General features: G+C 42.1%; 1 protein-coding gene across 1 annotated transcript in view; it reads left to right on the forward strand.

Annotated features, from left to right (window-relative positions):
* The first annotated feature begins 10,739 nt into the window (after positions 1 to 10,739).
* Positions 10,740 to 18,168, forward strand: part of TDRD5 (tudor domain containing 5) — a 94,679-nt gene continuing 87,250 nt past the window's right edge. The window contains exons 1-3 of the mRNA XM_030303272.1: positions 10,740 to 10,971; positions 11,680 to 12,087; positions 14,106 to 14,302. Of these exons, the coding sequence (XP_030159132.1) occupies positions 10,740 to 10,971; positions 11,680 to 12,087; positions 14,106 to 14,302 (837 nt within the window). The remainder of the gene's footprint in view (positions 10,972 to 11,679; positions 12,088 to 14,105; positions 14,303 to 18,168) is intronic.

An 18,168-nucleotide genomic window follows, 5' to 3' on the forward strand; every position in this document is an offset into this window, starting at 1 on the left:
TCGAATTAGGGTAACCCTAAGGTAAAATGAGAAACTTCTCCCAAGCGTCCCCTTACCCCCTGGAGGCTGCCGCAGGGCGCCTTTCCCCTCTCCTCCTCATTTATTTTATATCCTGGCCCTGCTCTTGCAAGTGCTTTCAAAGTGGAATTAGTGTCGTCGGACTACTTTTGGGAGGATCCACATTTCAAAAGGTGGGGGGATTAGGGAAACTCTTTTAGCCCCCCCCCCCCTCAGTCTCTCTCTTTCTTATTTACATTTATATTTCTTTTTTTTTATTAACTTATTATTGTGTTTACTAATGCTTAAGCCTGTTGATGATGTAATGCTTCTTGAAGAATCATAGAAGGGAAGGGATCTGATTTTTTTTTTTTTTAAGGATGCTTTTGTCCTTTGCTAGGCTCTGTTCCCATGCTTCCTTGATGAAGGCAGGACTGTGACTTTTTCAGGTTCCTGGCCATGCTCCATCCAGCAACAAACTGGGGGAGCTGCCCCACTCACCTCTGAGGAACTTGAAACACTGAATAAATTTATTTCTCTTTTACTATTAATCATTCATTTCTCACTGAATGGGCAACGCTTCAAACTCAAGATTGAGGATTCTGCTCCAATACCGCAGATCACGATGGCAGAAATGTTTTTTATTTTTCAATAGTTAACTGAGTTCACACAGGTTTTCCTGTCAAAAACCTTATTAAAGAATGTGGACCCGAAGTAACTCCCATGGCTCTGGAAAAACCACTCCAGTACTTTCTTCCATATATTCTAAATTAGGTCACTGGGAATAAAATAAAGGATTAGTAATAAAGTAACTTAAATAGATTTGGCTTTTACTCTCTAAACCTGATTCTTGCATGGTAGTAATGTAAGAGAGGCAAATGTTTCTTTCGAGTGCCTGCCTCAACTTATAGTTCCTGCCTAGAGCAGGGCACTGAGAAAAATTCTGAGCTTCATTTGGTCCATAGAGGGAAAAGTATCATGATTACCTAATATTCACTGAAATTAATAGTTACTATTAAACACAGTTTATCATCCTGTAAATATTTTCCTGTTTAGAAAAGCCTGAAACCGATGATAGTATTTGTTTTTCTTCTCAGCCTTTGATTCTGTTACAAATTAATTGGACCTGGGGTCCTAGCTATAGATTCTTAAAGTAAACTTGGCCCTCAATTTTTACTCCAGGAATTGGCAGGCTATCTGGCCAAATCATAATCTCAAAATTGCACCCTGTCTGCCAAGAAGATAGAGGGATTTCTGGCTGGAGAAAAATTGATGAGAAAAGGCCCTACTTGGCATTGGAGCCCACGTAGGGTGCCTGTCGTCAGTCTCCTTTGCTGTAGGGACGATGGAGAAGTTACATGATCTGACTTCATTTTCAGTATCCACATATAACAGTAATACACGCACCTGCTTACAACACAAGGCTGTTGAGATTATGGATGGCAATGACAATAGCTGAGAAAGAGCATCACGTTGCATGGTAGAAAGGTCAACCCAGCATCTCTGAAAGGTGTGGGGTGTGGGGGTTGGGGAGTGCTGAGGCAGCAGAATGCACCTCAGGCTGGCTGTACTTACAAGGATGTTGCTGTTTTCTTTCTAGATTCCTTTTTAATTGAAAGTATTGGTCATCCCTTTGTTGAAAGTATATGCGCACATTTTTGTACTCTTAATACTTTACTCCTTGTTTGGATTTGTTATGAGACTGGCATCTGTGAGGGTTTACTAGGAAGGGAGGACCAATTACAGTTGTTGACTTTTGAGTTTGTTTCCAAGATCAAAGGCCAAAGGTCTTGGACGATTTCAAGGCTTTCTAAATTATTATAGTTATTATTTAGTATTTTGAAATTTTATATCCATTTGCTAAGTGGGGTGAATATTGGTTTATATGAATTATTTAATAGAAAGCCTGGACTTCCTTGTCACTAGATAAAGTTGCAAATCTTATCATTTTAGAGCTGGAGGAGACTACAGGGACTTAAATTTGACTTTCTCAATTTTTTTTTTTAAATTTTTTTTTTCAACGTTTATTTATTTTTGGGACAGAGAGAGACAGAGCATGAACGGGGGAGGGGCAGAGAGAGAGGGAGGCACAGAATCGGAAACAGGCTCCAGGCTCCGAGCCATCAGCCCAGAGCCTGACGCGGGGCTCGAACTCACGGACCGCGAGATCGTGACCTGGCTGAAGTCGGACGCTTAACCGACTGCGCCACCTAGGCGCCCCTGACTTTCTCAATTTGTAGATGGCAGAGAGGCCAACCAGGAGGGCATAGCAGAGGTCTAGAAAAGTGGTGCTATTGAGAGCTGGACCTGGGCTGTGGCAGTGGGAATGGCCAGGAGGCAGAAGCTGCTTCTCAGGCGGAGAATCAACAGAATTTGGTGACCACCTGCGTTAATGAGGGGGGCAGTGAGGAGATAGAAGACTTGGGAAGGGTGGGTATTTTAACCTTAATAGGCTGGGCAGTTGGTCACAACCGTAGACATCCCTGGCAGACCCACTTCCCCTAACTATACTGATCTGGAACATCTATGTTCCTTCCCACCTTCTTCACTAGCAATGCACTTGTCCCCTTGTCAGGTCCAGTGGTGAGGTAAGACTGACCTGACTTTTCTCTCATTAATTCACTTCACAGATACTTAGTGAGCACCTGCTATGTGTTTGGCACTGCTCACCTCTGAGGACGTAGAGGTAAGATATGGCACATGCCCTCGAGGAACTTACAGTCTAACAGGGAGAAACTGATGTGTAAACAGGTGTAATAAAGTGTTATGATGGAAGGGTAGCCTGGGATAAGGCTGTTCCTTTTATTTTATTTTTTATTTTTTTAAAGGTTTTTTTCGGGGGGTTATTTATTTATTTTGAGAGAGAGAGGGAGAGAGGGCACACGCAGGGGAGGGGCGGAGAGAAGGAGGGACAGAATCCCAAGCAGACTCCGTGCCATCAGCGCAGAGCCTGATGTGGGGCTTGAACTCACGAACTGTGAGATCATGACCTGGGCCGTGATTGAGAGTCGGCCGCTTAAGCGGCTGAGCCACCCAGGCGCCCCTCCTTTTATTTTTTTAATGTTTATTTATTTATTTTGTGTGTGTGTGTGAGAGAGAGAGAGAGAGGCAGAGAGAGAAGGAGAGAGAGAATTCCAAGCAGGCTTTGTACTGTTAGCGCAGAGCCTGATGGGGGCCCTGATCCCACAAACCCTGAGGTCATGACCTGAGTGGAAACCAAGAGGCAGACATTTAACCAACTGAGCCACTCAGGTGCCCCAAGCCTTTTCCTTAATTGTAGGTAATCTTCCGTCCCAAATCTGGAGGTATTCCTGATTGCCAAGAGGGAGGGAAGACAGAGAACCTCTAAAAGAGAACATAGCACGCAGAAAAGGGACAGCTTTGGCTCCATTATACTTCAATTTAGAATTTGTTCCCATTGCAGATGAAATTCCCTTAAATTTCTTATTTCTGGTGACTTGTGTGACCCTGAGGATGCTGAAAACAGGTATGTTACCTGTTTAAGTGTTGGGTTATGGAGGAGATGGAGGGGGAGGGAGAGGGAGGGGGAGGAAGAGTGAGAGAGAGATCTTGAGATCCTAGAGCAGTGCTTCTAATTTGCCCATTATGGCAAACAAAATTTGAATAGCATACTGGGGCAAACAAAAGGATTTGAGGTTATCTATAAAGGGCACAGCAATAAAATTATATCTTTGAGGGGAGCTGGGTGGTATAGTGGGTTAAGCATCCAACTTTGGCTCAGATCATGATCTTGTGGTGAGTTTGAGCCTCATGTCCAACTCTTGTGCTGACAGCTTGGAGCCTGGAGCCTGCTCTGGATTCTGTGTCTCCCTATGTCTCTGACCCTCCCCCACTCATGCTCTGTCTCTGTCTCTCAAAAAATAAACACTTAAACATTTTTCAGAAAAATATACCTTTGATATATGATCATGGTAAAAAGAAAATGGAAAAGTATTAGGGATTCAATATCAGAAGGTTTGTGTACTAATAAAACATTTTTTAATTACTTTGAAAAAATATTTATTTATTTATGTTTGAGAGAAAAAGAGTGAGAGCCATGAGCAGTGGAGGGCAGAGAGGGAGAAAGATAGAGACTCCCAAGCAGGCTCTGCACTGCCAGCACAGAGCACAACGTGGGGCTTGAGATCTCACTCATAAACTGTGAGATCATGACCTGAGCTGAAATCAAGAGTCAGATGGTTAACTGACTGAGACACCCAGGCGTCCCCTAATAAAATATTTTCAATTTTAAAATACAATCTTGAAATGCATGAAGGGAGTAAAGAGATACAAACTTCCAGTTATAAATAAATAATGGAGATATGTAGTGGCATGGTGACTGTAGTTAATAGTACTGTATTTCATAAGAGAGTAGATCTTACAAGTCCTCATTACAAGAAAAAAATTTTTTCTAAACTGTGTACGGGCATGGATGTTAACTATTGTGGTGCTCATTTGCAATATATACAAGTATCAAATAATGTACACCTGAAACCAACATGTTACTGCCAATTAATTATACCTCATTAAAAAAATTAGAGTTCACTTTAAATGAGGAAAAGAAGAATCGTGAGCTTGCTTCCACAAATATATTGTTTGAAGTTGTTACATAAAATTTCTAATCAAATCTTTTTAATAATAAACTTTTAAAATTTTTGTCACCATTGATGAGAAATGTGTTCACACTATTTTAAAAGTTATTTTCCAGCTTTAGTGAGCTATAATTGACAAAAATTATTTTTAAGGTGTCTAACACGATAATTTGATATACATCGTAAAGTGATTAAAAGAGTTTTTAAAACTGGAATGTGTGGGTGGCTCAGTTAAGCACCGAACTCTTGATTTTGGCTCAGGTCAGGATCTCACGGTTAGTGGAATCGAGCCCTGCGTTGGGCTCTGCACCGATGGTGTGGAGCCTGCTTGGGATTTTCTCTCACAAAATAAAAGTACGTTGAAAAAAAAAGCTGAATACTATTTTTACAACCACTTAAAAATTTAGGTTAACAGTTGAAGAGTAGCTTTCATCAACAAATGTAATTTTGATATTCCTTGTGATGATGCAAATGGATTTAAAATCCAATCAACCTTTTTCCTAAGGACTATTTCAGAATCACGATGAAACCTTAAGGACCAGGTGCCTTACTAAGAGCGCTCAAAGCACAGCTAGAGCGGAAGCTGCCCTGAGTGCGCAGACAAGGGCCCAGCAAGAGCCCCGCCCCTCCACCATTGCGGGCCTAGCTTCGCGCTGCGCTGCGCAGACTCTCTGCGTTCAGGTCGGGAACTTCATCCCCGCAGCCGCAGGGGTGGCCCTGAAGCAGAAGTAGAACCTTTAGCGCCTAGCTTCTTGAGCCTGTTGGTGAGTGTTGAACGGCCCTTGCCTTCCTACCTGGGTCCCTGTGGGTACTGCGTCTGACCCCACTTGCTTGCCTCTGAAAAGTCTGGGTGGAGGCTACTTTGGGCTGGAGGGCTTCCAGCACCTGCTTGCCCCCACCCCTGAGGCCGCCCCAGTGGGCTGAGAAAAATCAGCGTTAGACTCCACGCCTGTAATGTATTCATGACGCGTGCTGTGGGAAACTGCTCTGGAGTGGTGGTTCTCACTTTGCATGCCTCAGAATCACCTGGAGGGCTTATTAAAACACTCTGCTGGACCCTCTACCCCTCCCCCGCTGCCGTTTCTGATTCAGCAGGTCTGGGGTGGGGTCTGACAATTGGCGTTGCTAACAAGTTTTCGGGTGATGCCGCGGCTCTGGAACCACACGTTGTAAAACCACTATCGTAGAGGCCAAACAAAACAGTTTTCTAAATACTTCATTTAAAGCAGTCCCTTCTCACTCCCTTAAGCAATTATTACTCGACATTATATATTTATCTGCCTTTTGCTTGTCCTTGTTAAGGTCCGGGAGAACAGGCACTTTGTTTTGCTGTTTTAGTCCCATCTTCTAGAGCGCTGCCTGGAACGTAATAGGAGCTAAAAAGATATTTGTTGCTTAAATGAACAAAGGCAGCCCCCAAAGCTGAAACCATGAGAAAGAAAAAGGTCACTCAGGAAGAGGGAAGAGTAAAAAGGAGAAGGGCCAAGGACACACCCTGGAGTACGTGGGCATTTCATATCAGAAATAAATAGAGCAGAAAGCTAGGATCCAAGGCTGGTGCAGCATAGAAACCCACCAAGGAGAGATGTTTAGAAAAGGAGGGGACACCAAAAGTAAACATCAGAGATTATCAAAGATGAAAAGATTGAAAAGTCCTTAAGATTTGTCAATTACAAGATTTGTCATTGGTGATTTTGCTAAAAGTAGCTTAAGGAAGCTATTTAGAGTAGCAGGCTCCTTGCTTTGGGTTGAGTAGTGAATGGTGGATGAAAAAGTGGGAAAAAAAATGAGCGTGGACTGTTTTATTCAAGGACTTGGCCACACAGGAATGGCTACAGAGGTACATAGGTCAAAAGTGTATTTTTACGTTTCCCACTCCCTGTGTCTGTGTTGTGTAAGATTAAAAGGATTAGCGCATAATTTTGTTATAGGAAAGGAGTGTAAAGAGATACTGATTATACAGGACTGTGTAATAATAGCCAAAGGTCATGGAGCTAGAGGAGTTGGGGAGATAGACACAAGAGTAGGATGGATGGGTGAGATAGATGGTCCCTCACCTGCTGAGACCACAAGGAAAGCTGAGAGCAGGGCTAGTTGAGTTGTTTCTGAGTTGGAAGCTCAGAAGGTTCATGCATGAGAGCCTCCACTTTCTCTGGGAGTCCAAGCAAAGTCAATTTCTAGTGGTGAGGCAGGAGTGGGTAAAAAGTGTAGGAGGGATGGCAAAAGTTGGAGTAATTGCTTGTGGGAAGAAAAATTGAACAATACCATCAAATGGTCCCAAATTAGGCATAATGTTAAAAAACGTTGGGAGGCAGGAATGCTATATTGGTTCTGTCATGAACTTGAACTCACCCACTCTCTCTTCTGTTTATCTAAAGATCCTCTCATTCTTGTCATGAGGCATATTTAAAGCTTCAGAAGCTTGAACAAAACACAAAAACCTCTTTCCTGGCTGTTTTCTAAGGCAGAACTGCTGGTAGCAGCAGCTGCAACTGAAATACACTCCTAGATGCAAGCAGGGATGGGAGGAGACCAGCTGGAGACAGTTAATTACCAGAATTAACTGATCATCATAATAGGCAGCAGGGTGGAAAAACACATTGGTCTAACTCACAGAACTCTCTGGTTGTTGTTAATTAATGGTAGGATCCCAAGGAATGAACTCAAAAAACAGCGGAGTCTTTTTGATTTGTGTAACAACAAAAGCAAACAGACCAACAAAACACTATTGTAGGTCTAGGGAACAGAGGCATCTCGTGAGTGAGAGACCTGGCTTTGTCACCCTGTTCGTCAAACTAAATCAGATCCTGGACCCAGAGTCTCTTGAATGCAATCTGACTATTCTCTTACAGAAAGATGCTGCCCTACCTAACATTGCAAACCTTCATCCTTTTTAGGATAACTGCTCTGAAGAAAAGGAAGCGCCTACGTTTTTCAGTGACTATCACTTCCTAATGCTAACTAACTCTAATTTCTGGGACCCCAAAAGTCACTGTTTGCCATTCACATTCTGAGTGTACAGGGGTTGGTGATAAATGAATTCTGGCCCACTGTCACCTTTGGATAGGGCTAGTGGGACTGTGAGTTCCTCTTGTGGTTACGTACCCTGCTTGCCAAGTGAAAAACTGGACTAGGAATCTCAGTAACAGACAGAATTCCTGCATTGGTGCATTCACTCATTGAGTAAGGGCTATTCTGGTAGAAAATGCCAAGCAGAGTGCCAGAAACATACATCAAAAGCCTACCTGGAGAACTGCAGAGGCAAGTGTTACCATCAAAGACATGGAAGATACCTGGTGTGATTGTTCCTACCTTATTTCCATCCACTTCCCAGGTGAGTCATCACAAAAGACTTTTGGGTCTTGGAGAATGACTGCATTATCATAAACCCAAGCACGTGAGGACTTCCAGTGGGGTCTCCTCACTGGAGTAATTCAAATAGCCCCTGACTCTTGGTTTTCAGTTATTGATCTGGGATTTAGCTCCAGAATAGCTTTCTAAAAGTCTCTTTTTTCTTACCTTTCTAGATTGAGCCGTAAGTTTTATGTTTCTCTTGCCTATCACTCTTTGTTGTACCTTTGTTCATGTCTGTATATCCGTTTCTTCACTTTAACGTGGGGATCATGATTGTACCTCAGAGTGGGAGAAAATTAGATATTCTACATAAAAGAGCATCTTGTAAGTGCTCAATGTGTGGTAGCTGTTAGATAATTGGGGATGAGAATCTGGGATAATGTTTTTTCAATTCTTTGTTCATTTTGCAGGAGTCATTCTCAAGTTAGATAAGCTTTCTGAATCTTACATGTCTGAAAATGTCTTTTCTTTTCCTGCACTTAATGCTGGTTTGGCTGGGTAAAGGATTTGTTTCAGGTTTGAAGATACTGCTCCACTGAGAAATCCGATAGCCATCTAATGTCCAGTGCTTATATAATCTCTTTATATAAAATCTCTTGGGTGCCTGGGTGGCTCACTTGGTTAAGCATCTGACTTTTGGTTTCAGCTAGGGTCATGATCCCACTGTTTGTGAGTTCGAGCCCCACATGGGGCTCTGTGCTGACAGTACAGAGCCTGCTTGGGATTCTCTCTCTCCCTCTCTCTGCCCCTCCCCCACACACTCTCTCAAAATAAGTAAACTTAAAGAAAAAACAAAACTCTTGATTCCCTTTCTCCTAGGCTTGGGATGGGATCTTCTCCTAGGATGGGATCTTTTTTTTCATTAGTTATTCTAAGGACTCACTCGGCCCTTTTAATCTGAAAATGTGTTTTTCTTCACATCTGGGATATTGTCCTTTTTTAACTCCCAGACCTCACCACCATTCTTTCCGTTGCTTCTGTAACATTTGTCATTTGGATGTTGGAACATCTAGATTCACTTTTCACATCTCATCATTTTCCTTTTTGTTAATTTGCTATTTAGCCTTGTCTGTTCGACTATAAACCAGCCCATAAATCTTTTCTATTTTCTGTCAGGGGTTCCTCAATATATCTGCCTCATTGATGGAACATTTTGTTCCTAGAGCTTTTTTGGATTTAACATGTCATGGAATTTTAGATGGAAATTAAAGTAGATGTGCGTGCACAGCTTTCCTTCTTAATTCAGATTCCTTGGTTATGTTTTGGTTTGCCTTTTTACTTTTTTAGAGTGTACATCTTAAAGGTCTTTATACTGTGCCTCTGTTCTGCACCTCTTAAACTGTTTTCTAGTTTTCAAGGACCATAGAAATCGGGCTCATTCCACCTGTCCAGTAAATACATTCCCAGGTTATTTACCCAAATATACATTCCCTTTTTTAGTTTGCCAGCTCGTTTTTCTCCAATGGCACCTGGAAGTTTCTTTCTCCAGGTCCCAGTTATTCGTCTCTTCCGGGAGCTTAAATTGCATGTAACTCTGCAGGAATTCAACACATAGCGACAGAAATGCCTTAATTTCCTCCGACGATCAGACCTGGGTATCTTTTTTGCCCTTAAACAAGCTCCACTGGTGATTATGAGGCACACCCAAGTCAAGAACCTCGAGGCCCCCTCCACCTCCTCCTCCCACCTGCCTGTCCCAATGGCGGGACGGCCCGCTGCCCTTGCCCCTGTCGGGCTGGGGATGTGGTCGGAGAGGTTCTCCAGCCGCGGCCCCACCTCGCGTCTCCCAGCCACGCTGGACGAGGTAGGCGCCGGCGATTTCCCCCCCCCCCCCCCCCCCCCCCCCCCCCGAAGGAGCCAACGCCGCCCGAGAGCCTAGCGTGGCGGCCCCGCGCCGGCCGGCCCCCAGCCTGGACCCCCGAGCGTCCCTCCCTGCCCAACCGTCCCACCGGCCGCGCGCCCTCGGGGCTGGAACGCCGCGCGGGTTGCACGCCTCCCGCCCTCCAGCACTGGTGCGCAGGCGCCCGGGCGCCTTGGCGCTGCTCCTCCAAGGCGGCTGGACGGGAGAGCGCCTTTGAGTCTCTGGGCCACGCAACGGCAGCGCCCGCGCTGTGGGCGACACGGGTGAGGGGCGACACTCCACCCGCCTGCCTCCTGCCGGCCTCTCCCCACAACCCCCTCGCTGCGTGGGCAGTCCCCAGGGATCGAGGGAAGGGAAGCTTCCCCTTCCGCCTGGGGGCAGGGAGGGACGTTGGGGTGGGCAGGGGACCCCGCTCCCGGGCACAGATGAGGTCGTTGACTTGGGTAAGAGGAAGCGGGCAGCCTCCCCGTCGGTCTGGGCCGGACCAGGTATGCCGGTGCGAGCGTCTTTACCGGGAGCCCTCTCCTAGCGCTGGGGAAGGCGGTATTGCGTTTGCCTCCTTCCCGAGCTTTTTCCCAGCGTCGAGGAGGGATCCCGTCTGAAGCGAAGTTTGCGGTGTAGAGACCCCAGACAAACCGTTATCGGGGCTTCAGCAAAGTCGAGCCAGGAACTTGGACTTCCCACACGTTAGCCAGGGGCAATGATGTCTCCAGACGTGTGCAGGTGAATCGACACAGGTTGAGAGCTTGAATTGTGTGAAACGCCGAGTTTCAGAGAATCCTCATGGTTTTGCTTCTGCTTTATCACCTTTAGAACTCTGGTGTCGATTGTTTATATTCCACTATTGATCCTTTTAAACTCTCCCCTCCCTCCGTCTTGGGTTTGTCTGCTCTTCCTAATGAGCCACGTTTCTATCTTAAATCCGGTAGGGTGCCATGTCTGAACAAGAGCGTATCCAGGAATGCCTGAGGAAAGAAATAAGGTCACTTCTCATCTCCACCAAAGATGGTTTGACCCCACAGCAGTTGGAAAAGGAGTACCTTTTGATGGTTGGCAGCCATTTACCACTCCGGGTTCTTGGATATCGGTCCACTATGGAGCTGGTGTTGGACATGCCTGATGTTGTCACTGTCTGCCCTTGTGGGGATGGTACTGTAATACTGAAAGGTAAGCTTAGAATTTGAAGATCTATAAGTAACACGTAATTAGTAAAGAATTTTTCTGGTAAATAGGCAATGGGGAGTACGCCAGGTGATGTATGGAATTATTGAATGTGGTACACCTGAAACTAATATAACACTGTATGTTAACTGGAATTAAAAATATAAAAGAAAAAAGAATTGTTATAGCGATTATCCTGCACCCCAGGCAGGGGATTTTAATTTTTTGAGGGGGAGAGGGTTCATGGTTACCTTTGAAGTTTTGGGCAGAGTTAAAGCTTTAGCAAAATCAAGAATTTATTTCTCCAGAAAAATGTGCATTCACAGGAACTACATTTTGCATGTGATTTCAGATTATTGCACCTTAAATTGGAAGAAGCATAACAATGGGACTTTAACTATGAATTCATGTTTTAAATTTCGTGACGCACAGAAAAAAACATTGCAGGAAAGTTTGTTCATCTTGAGAGTTTCAGATATTTCAGGAGTCAGAAGTAATGTTAAATATTGGGCTTGATCTTTCTGTCTTCATCTTCTGATAGAGGAGCTAACAAATGGTTGTCTAAAAGAAATGGAGGAACCAAGGGTTCATGTTTATCATGTTACCTAGATACACAGCTCCTTGGAGAATTAAAATTGTATAACCACAGATGTAAGGTTAAAGAAAGGAGCAAGTTTTCATCTAACTGTGATTTCTTTTTTCACACCTCCTTAGCCATTCCAGATGAATCCACCAAAGGAATAGCAAGTTTAGTTGCAAAACAGAGGAGCAACCATAAGGTTCGAAATTCCATGCCAAGGGGAAGGGCCAGTGTTTGCTCTGGGCCGAGCTCCCGTCGGCGAGTACCTTACCGGGGAAGGGTGCCTCCCATTCTTCCAGCTGTTGTGAAGAGTGAGTTGAAAGACCTGTTGGCGTTATCTCCCGTTCTCCTTTCTGATTTTGAAAAGGCATTTTCCAGGCGATTTGGACGTTCATTCCAGTATGTACAGTATGGATTCCTCTCTATGTTCGAAGTACTTAATGCTGCTTCAGATGTCATTTCAGTAGAGCAGACCAGAGCAGGTTCTTTGTTGATGCTAAGGAAGAGCGTAACAGAGGAAAAGCAGAGAGGATGGCCAGCAGGTAAGCATGTTAGAATTAGTACTTAGTAACTTAGTACTTAGTAATTGTGGGTTAGCAAATTTTGGAGCAGTCATGGTAGATAGAGAGGTAGGTAATGCCTAAGCTCCCAGAGTTTGTCAAAGTTGCATCTTGGCTCTGCAACTTGCTGGTTGAGTGATCTCACTCCAGTTACTTAAAACATCTGAGCCTTAGTTTCCTCATCTCTAGAATAGGAATAATCATACTTGCCTCTTGGAGTAGTGCTGAGGATGAAACGAGATGAGGTCTGAAAAGTGCCTGGCATTTATAAGGGTGTAATAAGTGGTAGCTATTATAAAAATACAAGATCTGCTTTCTCTGGAACACTGTAAGCAAACATTAGTTGCGTGTGTTCACGTAAGGAAGATAGGGAAGATGAAAAGTTTAAAACTAATACTAGTTAGTAACATTTGCCATCTGAGTTTTGCTGGCACTGATGTTTGGTATCCTAGCAGGCGCTGCAATAATTTATGTAGTGTAATGATAGCCACTTATATAGCGTTTTACCTTGGATTCTCCTAGCCACACCGTAGGGTAAATGACCCAGTCTTAGGGATAAGGAAAACAAAGCTCAGGATACGTAAATGACTTTTGCAAAGTTGCATGACTAGAAAGGTGTTATAGCCAGGGTCGAAATGCAGCTGTTAATACTGTTTAGCCAGTGCTGTTCTTACCCAGTCATTGTCCCTCTTGTTTTTGTTTTATGTTTATACACACACACTACTATATACCTATATAGTAGTTGAGTTGACATACAGTGTTATTAGTTTCAGGTGTGCAGCACAGTGATTTGACTACCTTGTGCTGTGCTCCCCACAGTGTAGTTACCATGTGCCATACAATGTTGTTACAATACCATGGGTTGTATGCTGTACCTTTCGTCCCCGAATCACTGTCCCTCTTAAAGTCTCAGAAGATCAATGTGATCATTTGTATAGTGCGTCACTAGACCCTTGACGATACAGAATCTGTACACTGAGCCTATTTTGGGAATCTCTACGCCTATTTCAGTGATTTTTCTTTTTCTCTAAAATCTGTATTTAGATTAATATAGGTGAAACCATGAGAATGTCCCCAGTTTAGAAACCAATACTTAAACTGTGGTAGGAAATGTAATTTGATATAGGTATCCTAGGGGGTTTACGAGCTCTGGTCAGGGAAGACTATAGGGGCCAATGTGTGTTTTGAATCTTACCCTCAACCATCAGCAATATCAGTATTCTTGAGTTACTTGAACTTGGGGAGACAAACCTATGCTATTAAAGTTGTAAGAGGTTGATAGTGTATAAAGCAGCTTGCCAACTTATTGAATGGGGGGAGTGATATTCCTTCCCAGTGATTGGATTGTTCATGTTTATCATCTGTGACCCTTCTTCCTATCATCAGGGTATCTTGGAAACAATTTGTGTGTGTGTGTGTGGGGGGGGGGCTTGATCTTATGGAAAAGAAAGAGACCACAGTGAGGTCTAGTGATTGATCATTCATGTTGTACATCAGCATATATCTTGCCAGTGGTATTTTCCTCCCTACAAATCTTGAAGAAAAAAATCTGTACTCTAGAATAATATCCTTTATTCTATAGCTTTTTATCCCCCTTTCCTGCTCCCATACTACTAGGTGATTATTCAGTTTGAGAAGCATAGTTTTAAGCAGACTTCTTAGTTGGAGACATTTTGGCCTCCTAAACGTTTTTAGGTTTTTACCTATTGAAATCTGCCTTTCTGTAATTATATTCAGGTGATCTTAAATGGAGTTTTTAGATAGCTCCAACCTTTTCAGTAACACATGTATGATCCCTTGGTTTTCTTTTATAGATGACTGATCTTTTCCATTGTATGTAAATTTTATTTGGCAATATGAAAATGTAAGCTTACTTTCCATAATTGTTATCTCTAAGTTGAGAACAGTTAGGTCACAGTAGCCTCTATATAGAATCACCAGAAAATAAAGTAGAAATTGTTAGTGACAACTTTTCTCCGCTCTTCTTTTATTCACAAAAGGAGGTAAAATGTTTACCCAGCCTTTTAGAATGAAACAACAAAGGTCCTACCCTACAGTCTCCCCAGTCACAAAGGCACGCTTTTCGCAACCCACTTCAAACTTGGAACCACCGAAGCAAATACTGAACGTGGAAAATACTTTTAAGTCAAATGTGGTAGAGACTTCAAGGCTGAATCACGCTGAAAAATTAAACCAGGTGAGATATAGGAGTTTGGAGGTATAAACCAAAAATGTGTTTAAATTCAGTGGTTAATACTTAGACGGAGAAGCTTAATTTCAGATTTAACTTGAGCATTTTCTATGGTTGTGTGGATTATTAGCTAGTAAGAGGTGGCAGTGAGAAAAGAATAAAATTGTATCAACTCCCATGGTTTCTGTTACAGGCTTCCCCCACTATTGGAAAGTAGGGTGTTCCTATGAAACCTTTTGAAAGCTGAAACCGTGTAAAGCAAAGAAACAATTGCCATTAATTTATATAGAAAAAATTGTGAGCCTTCTTAGACCCCAAAAATAACCTCTCTTAGGCTTTTCTGATACCTTATGATACATCTAGCCAATGGATTTTCTACCTTAGGACACATCTTGCTAATGGATGCACAAAATAAATGGGGGTAAAGCACAGTTCAAAGCTATGGTGGTTTGATGCTGAATGTAGTTCTTGGGGAAGGAGGCTGGTGATGCCCCTCTGGCTGCTCGGCGCGCGCTGCCCCTATAACCGCTCATTGCAAAACGATTGCTGGATTGCTCTTTTTGCTTTTGGCCTTTATTGATAAAAGTGAAAATCCTCTTTCGATTTCTTTGGGTTAGCAAAAATGAGAACGGACCCTAGATTTTTCATAAAAGTGAAAGGGCCTAGCATGAACTCTTGAAAAGTGAGGGACACCTGTACTTTGTGCAGCTGTCTCTAGTTCCAGCTTCTCACCAAAGTCCTAGAAGTATATTTGCAGCTTCCCTCATGAATATCTTCACCTGAATGGCTGGCCCTGAGCACTACAGTCCTGGTACTTTTCTGACTGTGTGTATGCTGAAGGAGTTTTGAACAAAAGCTACTAGAATATAACCAACAAAAACCCTGGTTAAATTAGCAAGATGACAACTTTCGTAGAGCTTAGAAGAAGCACATGGAAATTAGATTCAAGATATAAAAGTGCCTTACCTCTATAACTTAAAAAATACTAGCTTTAGTAGCATAACTTACATATAGTTTATCCATTTAAAATGTACAGTTTGAATTTTGACAAATGTACCTCATTGCATAATCATCAAAATCAAGAGGCCAAACATTTCCATCATTCTCAAAAATTTCCATTATGCTGCTTTGTAGTTGATCTCTTTCCCCAGCTGTAGACACTACATAAATATTGCTTTCTGTAAGTTTGACTTTTCAAGAATTTCATATAAATGGAATTAAATAATATCTAGTGTTTATGTCTAGCTTCTTTAACTTACCATGGTGCTTTCGAGATTCATCAGTATCAGTAGTTTGTTACTTTTTCTTGTTGCGTACCGTTCCACTGTATTGATCTATCTCAATTTGTTATCCATTCCCATCAGGTGACATCTGGGTTCTTTCCTGTGTGGGGTATTTATATGAATAAAGCTGCTATGAACATTTGCATACACTTTGATCGTGGACTTCTCTTGAGTGAATACCTAGGAGTAGGATTGTTGGGTCGTTCAGTAAGGGCATATTTAACTTTATAAGAGATTGTCAGACTCTTCTAAAGTGGCTGTATGATTTCACATTACTGTAAACTACATATGAGAGTTCTAGCTGCATCTTTGTTAATGTTTGGTATTGTCCACTTAAAAAAATTACTATTCATGGGGCGCCTGGGTGGCTCAGTTGGTTAAGCATCCAAGTTTGGCTTGGGTCATGATCTCATGGTTCATGGATTTGAGCCACGCGTTGGTGTGGTGACACCTGTGCTGACAGCTCAGGGCCTGGAGCCTGCTTCCGATTCTGTGTCTCCCTCTCTCTGCCCATCCCTGACTCGTGCTCTGTCTCTCTTTGAAAAATGAATAAACATTAATTTTTTTTTTAATTATGGGTGTGTAGTGGTATTTCATTATGGTGTTGAAATTTCTCTAATGATGAATAATGTTGGGCATCTTTTCATATGCATATTTTCCATTTGTAAATTTTCCTTAAGGTGTCTCCTTGCATCCTTTGCTTGTTCTTAAAAATTGACTTTTGTATTGAGTTGGAAGAATTATTTATATATGAATGGGTACAAGTCCTTTACCAGAGACATGTTTTGCAAATACTTTCTCCTGGTATATGCTTATCTCATTTCCTTAGTTCTGCCTTTTGTGAAGCAGAAGCCTTTAATTTTGATGAAATCTAATTTATTTATATTTTTCTTTTGATTCTTGCCTAACTAAGCTTTGTTGAATTCAAAGTCACAAAAATGTTGTATGTTTTCTTCTAGAAGTTTTATGATTTTAGTTCTTAGGTCTATTACTGATTTCAAGTTAATTCTTATATAAGGTACCAGTATGGACCAGAGTTTTTTGCAATGGATTGCTAATTCCTCTAGCACTATTTTTTTGAAAAATACTCTTTTCCTTGCTGAACTACCTTATTACTTTGGCACCTCTGTGAAATCTGTTGACCACTTGTATGTGTAGGTTCTGTTTTTAGGACTGTCCATTCTGGTCCATTGATCTACAGGGTCTTTTGCCAGTACCCTTCTCTCTTAATATAGCTTTATAATATCTTTCTTTTTATTTTTTTAATGTTTATTTATTTTTGAGAGAGAGAGAGACAGCAAGTGGGGGAAGAGTAGAGAGAGAGGGAAAAACAGAATCAGAAGCAGGTTCCAGGTTCCGAGCTGTCAGCACAGAGCCTGACACGAGGCTTGAACTCATGAACCACGAGATCATGACCTGAGCCCAAGTCCGTCGCTAACCCAGTGACTGAGCCACCCAGGTGCCCTTTAACATCTTGAAATTATGTAGTTAAGTCCTACAGCTTTATTCTTTTTCAAATTGCTTTGGCTACTCTAGGTTCTTTGCATTTTCATATAAACCTAATTTGATATAAATCAGCTTGTCAATTTCTACCAAAAATAAATAAGCCTTTTGTGATTTTGATTAGAATGAAACAAGGGATCTAGAGGTAAGTTTGGGGATAAATGACATCCTGACAGTATTGAATCTGCTGATCCATGAGCATAGTATAATTTCTCCACTTCAGTCTTTAAATTTTTAGTACTCTTTTATAGTTTTAAGTACTCAAGGCCTACATATGTTTTGCTAAATTTTACCCCCCACCACCACCATTTTTCATACTTTGGATATTATAAAGGGTATTTTCAGTTTATTTTCTAGTTAATTGTTATTAGTACATAGAAATCAATTGGATTTTTTTATATTTTGACCTTGCATCTTGTGACCTTGAATCAAGGTACTTGATAAACTCAATACTGTAGTTGACATCATTCTAGTAACTATTTCGTAGAGTTGGGATTTTCTGCATAGACCATCATACCATCTGGGAGTAGACCATTTTACTTCCTTTTCAATCTGTATGCCCCCCCCCCCTTTTTTTCCCCTTACATAAGCTGGGCTCTCTAGTATAATAATGCATAGAAATGGTGAGCATGGAAATTCTTGTCTTGTTCCTGACTATAGGGGAAAAACATTCAGTCTTTCATCATTAACTATGGTGTTAACTCTAGCATTTTTATAAATGCTGTATACCAGGTTGAGAAAATTCCCTTCTGTTCCTAGATTCTGAGAAATTTTTCCATGAATGTGTGTTGAAATTTTCTCCATCCATTGAAAGGATTATAGGATGTGCTATTGTGATTTATTATATAAAAATTATATTCCTTTTCTCATTTCTAGCATAGAGCTCCTAAAACTCTTGGAATTTTTGAAGTGGTAAGAAATGTAAAGGTATCTTTTGTTGCTAATGAAGTGTCTTTAGAAAGGACCTAAGGATGGGGGCTGGTTGCCAGTTGGAGCAAACGATGTCATTAGAGGGTCTGAACTTTTAGTCCTACCCCAACCTCCTGAGAGAGGAAGGGGGCTACAGATAGAATCACTGGCCCCTAG

Source organism: Lynx canadensis, chromosome F1 (genome assembly GCF_007474595.2).
Source record: "Lynx canadensis isolate LIC74 chromosome F1, mLynCan4.pri.v2, whole genome shotgun sequence".
Taxonomy (NCBI): Eukaryota; Metazoa; Chordata; class Mammalia; order Carnivora; family Felidae; genus Lynx; species Lynx canadensis.